General features: G+C 33.9%; 1 protein-coding gene across 1 annotated transcript; it reads right to left on the bottom strand.

Annotated features, from left to right (window-relative positions):
- Positions 1–6,357, bottom strand: LOC134261398 (short-chain collagen C4-like). The gene is made up of 4 exons (XM_062743839.1): positions 6,121–6,357; positions 5,912–5,989; positions 5,504–5,737; positions 1–242 (listed from the first exon to the last, which is right to left on the bottom strand). The coding sequence occupies exons 1-4, from the start codon at positions 6,257–6,259 to the stop codon at positions 1–3; spliced, it is 693 nt and encodes a 230-aa protein (XP_062599823.1). The 5' UTR covers positions 6,260–6,357.

The raw sequence follows: 6,357 nt of genomic DNA on the forward strand, positions 1-6,357 counted from the left end.
TTATTTAGAGCAAACAGCGCACACGAGTTCCCTCCCCTCAACGTATGGCGGGCATTTCAAGGACCCACATCGAGCCTCGACATGATAAAAACAGTAGCCATTTTTGTTAAGACGACCGCCGTGTAAGATGTCTGGATTTTTGTCTACACACTTATATGCTGTTGCTGCTGCTTGATTATAACGCCCAGACATAAGATAACCCTCATACTCCAAATTCCACCCTTTGTAGCATGTTCTTCTTCCTAAAATGTTTACAATAAGGGCAGTTCTTAGAATAAAAGGAATTGGAAGTGGATCTTTGTAATAAAAAATATTGTAAAAAACTCTTAAGTATGCTCAGATTATGCTTAATATTAAGCATGGTCTATACCTTTCTTAAGTTCTTAAGCATATTGCATAAGATATTCCAAAGAGCTAATAATCACACACAGTGACACACACACCCTCCCTAACACCCTCTCACCCTCACACACACACACCCTCACACACACACACACACCCTCACATACCCAAAATAAAAGGTATTTTATAAAATTTGAAATAGAAAAACGATATATTGTGATCAAATTGATCAATATATTTAAAACAAGAAGCCCAGGGGCCACATCGCTCACCTGAGCATATCGGCTAGGAAAACACACAAATCAGTTCAGAATTGAAAAATTTACTGAGGGGGTGGGTGGAGGGGGGAGGGGGCTTGAATTCTAATACTACTTGAGAATGTCTCCATATCAATTCCACATATAACTTCTTGAGAAAGTTATGGAGAAAAAGATTTTTATAGTTTTTTTAACATTTTGTTTGTATACATGTATATTACTTTGTAATAATTTGACTCCCCATCATTTCCCTCCCTACCCCAAAGGGTACTCATAATTTGAACAAATTTATTTCTCAATACATGAGGATGCTTACATGTCATTATGACTTAACATAGCTTTTCAGTTATTGAGATTTTCCCCCTTATTTTCCTGTGTAAAACTTTGATCCACCTTTGAGACCCTTCCCTACCCTTGGGGGTTATGACTTAAACAAATTTTATTCAACATTACCTCAAGGATGCTTCCATATAAATATCACTAATCATGGCTTAGCTATTCTTTAGAAAAAGATTTTTAAAATATATTTTAACGTAAAACTTGGATCCCCCATTGTGGCCCCACCCTATCCCTGGGGGTTATGATTTGAACAAACTAGAATCTACAGTATCTGTGGATGCTTCCATAAAATATCGCTAATCATGGCTTTGCAGTACTTGAGAAGAACATTTTTAAAGATTTCCCTATATATCCCTATGTACAACTTTGATCAGCCATTGTGGCCTTATCCTACCCAAGGGGGCAATGATTTGAACAAACTTGAATTTACACTACCTGAGGATCATTTAACACGAGTTTCATCTTTCCTGACGCAATGCGTACTGAGAAAAGGAATTTTAGAGATTTTTCCTATATATTCCAAATCTGTAAAATTTTGATCAGCCATTGTGGCCCCACTCTACTCCCGGGGTCATGATTTGAACAAACTTGATTCTACACTACCTTAGGATGATTCAACATGAGTTTCATCTTTCCTGTCCCAATGGTTCTTGAGAAGAAGACTTGTCAAGATTTTTCCTATATATTTCTATGCTAAAATTTGATCTGCCATTGTGGCCCCACCCTACCCCCCGAGGGTCATGATTTGAACAAACTTGATTCTACACAACCTGAGGATGATTCAACATGAGTTTCATCTTTCCTGTCCCAATGGTTCTTGAGAAGAAGTATTTTAAAGATTTTCCCTATATTTTCCTATGTAAAACTTTGATCGGCCATTTTGGCCCCACCCTTGCCCGGGGGGTCATGATTTGAATAAACTTGAATGTACACTACCAGAGGATAATTCCACATGAGTTTCATCTTTCCTGTCCCTATGGATCTTGAGAACAAGAATTTTAAAGATTTTTCCTATATATTCCATGTCAAACTTTGATCAGCCATTGTGGCCCCACCCTACCCCCGGGGGGTCATGATTTGAACAAACTTGAATGTACACTACCTGAGGATGATTCAACTGAGTTTCATCTTTCCTGTACCAATGGTTCTTGAGAAGAAGAATTTTAAAGATTTTCCCTATAAATTCCTATGTAAAACTTTGATCAGCCATTTTGGCCCCACCCTTGCCCGGGGGGGGGGGGGGTGTCATGATTTGAACAAACTTGAATCTTTACTACTAAAGAATGATTCCACATGAATTTCATCTTTCTTGGCCCAGTGCTTCTTGAGAAGAAGATTTTTTTTAAAAATGCCATTAATTTTTCACTTATTCATAATTATCTCCCCTTGGAAGAGGGCATGGCCAAACTTGAACAAACTTGAATCCCCTTTACATAAGGACACTTCGTGGCAAGTCTGGTTGAAAATGGTCCAGTGGTTCGTGAGACGAAGATGAACATGTGAAAAGTTTACCACGACAACAACGACAACGACGACAGACAACAGACAAATTTTGATCAGAAAAGCTCACTTGAGCCTTCGGCTCAGGTGAGCTAAAAATTATATACTTTTTATCTATTTTTATTATAATATTTATAACAGGAAGGTGATTCCTTAAGAAGGTTAGATCTTGCGCTTTTGAACACATTTTGGTCGGGATCTTCATTTCTAAAAACCTGTATTATTTTCAAGTTTTAATATCAAAGAAGAAGATACAGTTTCAATAAACATTTAGCCCTGTAATTTTCTAAAATATGAAAGTGATATGAGTGATATAAGAAATTAAAATTCATTCTTTCGAAATCATTGGAATTTTATGCAGTAAAAAAACACAAATCGTTTTTCTCATATGCTAATTGTGACGTCATTAACTTATGCATTTTCCGTACTTTCTTAAAAAGTTGCAAAAACATCAATTTTCAGTGGAATTTTCTTTCAGAAAACATTCGCTGCATCGCCCAGAAAGATTTTGAGATATCTGATTTTTCATATTGAAGTTGGCGACGGTGGCAGACACTATTTTCTAAGAAAAATAAGCACAAAAATGAGAATTCTGAGACTTTTTAGCATTAAACTTAGAAATCTACCAAATTAATGATATCATATTTCCAGTATGGCTTCATGCTCCTTCATGCTACATTCTTTAATGATTTATCATATTCATCTACTCAACTCTTGTTAATTCCAATTTCATAACAATCATGTTAAGAACAATAAATTTTTATGGCACAATAAAGCCCAAACCGTATATTCTTCTTTTGATTCAAGAATGCAAACTGAACTATATCCAATTAAACCAGAAGTCTCTGTAGTTCTACTGGTTTATACTTATTTTGTTAACAAAGTAAGAGAAAAGTAGCAGTTGGGACTTGAAACTTTGAAACAGCAATAAGTAGAAAAATGATCCTTGATTAAGTCACTCTTTGTGGCAATATTGCAATTAAACTACAACTGTACGAGTAGATTTTTATAAAAATTTAAAGAATTTTTAATTTTAGTAACCATGGCAACATCATTCATCAAAATAAATTAAAAAACAGTAAAGACAATAATGTATCTTAGTATAGTCTATCTGCATGCCACATTATATTATAATCAAACTAAAATTGTATTTGTAATAGCATTTTAGAATTATTTTACAGAAATTTCTATTTTTAGTTACCACAGCAACACCGTTCATTGAAATCTAAAATTGATAAAGAGAATTAAGTATCTTAGTATAATCTACTTGTGTACCTAGTTATACTGAAATCAGACTTAAACTGTAGGAGAAGAAGCATTTTGAAAGTATTTCATAGATATTTCTATTTTTAGTAACCATGGCAACACCGTTCATTGAAATCAAAAACCGATGCAGAAATTTAGGTATTTTTGTATAGTCTACTTGTGTGCCAAGTTATATTGAAATCAAATCAAAACTGTAGGAGGAGAAGCATTTTGAAAGCATTTCACAGAAATTTCTATTTTCAGTAACAAGGGCAACACCGTTCATCGAAATCAAAAACCGATGCACAGAATTATATATATATATCTTAGTGTAGTCTACTTGTGTTCCAAGTTATATTGAAATCGGACCAAAACTGTACGAGGAGTAGCATTCTGAAAGCATTTCACAGAAATTTCTATTTTTAGTAACCACGGCAACACCGTTCATCAAAATCAGAAACCGATGCACAGAATTATGCATCTTAGTATAGTCTACTTGTTTGACATGTCATATTGAAATCGGACCAAAACTGTGGGAGGAGTAGCATTTTTGTTTACAGACATACAGACAGGCAGACGGACGGACTGACGACGGACGCATTACTATCGCATACATTTTGGTCTCTGACCAGTAGAGCTAAAAAAAACATCATTAAATTCCATTTAAATATGATTAAGCCAGGAACTATACTAGTATTTAGTGGCGGAAGGGTTTTTTTTCAGAAGAAAATGATCTTTTTCCCCCATTTGAAATATATGCCTGTTGCACATAGAGCTGTTTTTTTGCAGTGAAATGTTTTATACTGATTTTGAAACAACTATTATAGCCAATTTAAGCATAACATTAACACCTCTTTCGACATCATATACCCCACTTTTGTTTTTCTTTTCTGGATATATAACCATAAACTTTGATCAATCTGCAAAAAGTTTAAGACTTTAAAATAATTTCCTAGTTTGTTAAATTTTCAATGCAAGAAAAATCACATTTTATGAGTGCAGAACGGTCAAATCATTGATTATGCAAAGTAATTTGAACTTTTTCTTAGTTTGAAGTGTCTTTGTGACATTATTTATTTGGATAAAAATATTAATGGGAAAACGCCGAAGATGTGATTTTAATTTCAGTGCAAAAGGGTCATATTAAATGTACTTTAGCGCCAAAAGAAGCACACTGACCCCGATTTTTCTTTTGATTTTTAATTAAGCTATGTGTGTAGAAACTAAAAACATACTTGATAAAAAAAGTTAAAGACTTTAAATATTAGGATGCAACCTTATTAAATTAATACGAATCATAGTTTTCAAAAGATTATTTCTTCATCATGACACGTGTTTGTTTACATTAAAGTGACTTTATTGACATGGCAACGGTGTACTTTAGTACAATATGCTTAAGAAATTCAAGCATATGGTTTTTCTGTTTTAAATCAAGAGATGTTGTAAATTTGTAAACTTAAAATTTACAACAAGATTTAGATACATGTAAATGTCAATCACAAACACAAACACCCTATTAAATATCAACTTCAGGAAATTCGTATGTACAATCAGAATGTTTATCAAAGAAATAAATGTGATTTGTTGTCATACAGACGATCTGATTTGTTTTGCAAAGGGGGGATCCAAATCGAAACAAATACAGAAAATAACTAAGGTTGTATTAAACATTTTTTTAAATTCGTATGGAAAGAGAATTTTGTAATACTTGGGCATTATCCACAATAAAATGTATTTCCAACAGATTTATCACAAATCAAATAAATAATAATTGCGTAATCATCCGTCGTTTTCAGTAACTGAATTAATATTATTTTTACCTGGAAACAATCTAACTACAGATCTATCTTTTACAAGACAAACAGCACAAGGAACATCATGGTCATGAAGCGAAGCCGAATGACTAACATCAAATGTTTGGTATTCTGCCCCATACACATAACCCTTTTCGCCATCAGTTCCATCCCTGTAGATCCCCCACTCTGGATCTCTAGGTAAACATAATGGATCTGAGGCCGCACCACTGTGATCGTACCATGATCCGCCTGCTAATCCTAAAAGTATAAGAATATAAAATATCTGATATATTTAAAATCACATTTATAATTTATCTAAATTCCTTTTTCCCATCATTTATCTCATTAGCGTACTATTTATGAGACTAAAAGATCATTTCAATGTCAGATACCAAAATTCCATAAAAAATATTTGAAAGTGTGGAGGTTTACCCGAATAAACCAACTGTGCATTGGAAGGACACGTCTTCTTTCCCCATCTTGTGTAAACGATGCTTCTGTTACCTTTCTCTGACATATTGAAAGTTTGATTATGATTTGATCTTCAGTGAAATAAACACTTCTTTTGAAAAATGGGATGATTTTTAAATACCTTGTACAAATTGAAATTATGAATATAAACTCTGATTTTTGTTTTATACCCTCAATCATAGCGCTTGTATTAACTTCTTTCCTGAAATTCTTCATAGATTGCTCCATGGTCTCAGTAAAGCTTTTGAATTCCCGCCTTAAAGCCTCCACTTGATAAGCCCCTAAAGCAGACGACAACTGTCCTGTCATATATCCCTGTAATATGTCCTTACAGCTTTGAACTGTTTCCTTTTCTCCCAGGGTCGTGACAAATGTTAGCAAAAAGAAAATTACAGACAGTATCTTTA

Source organism: Saccostrea cucullata, unplaced genomic scaffold (assembly GCF_032062105.1).
Source record: "Saccostrea cucullata isolate Sc308-1 unplaced genomic scaffold, CSIRO_AGI_Scuc_v1 ctg559, whole genome shotgun sequence".
NCBI lineage: Eukaryota > Metazoa > Mollusca > Bivalvia > Ostreida > Ostreidae > Saccostrea > Saccostrea cuccullata.

Bases quoted from the DNA above. Each gene is read 5' to 3' on its own strand.
- LOC134261398 (XM_062743839.1), bottom strand. From the start codon at position 6,259: ATGACAGGACAGTTGTCGTCTGCTTTAGGGGCTTATCAAGTGGAGGCT. The intron at 5,990-6,120 runs GTATAAAACAAA...TCAATATGTCAG, and splicing joins TACAAGCGCTATGATTGAGG to AGAAAGGTAACAGAAGCATC. The intron at 243-5,503 runs GTAAAAATAATA...TAAACATTTTAG, and splicing joins TGTAGTTAGATTGTTTCCAG to GAAGAAGAACATGCTACAAA.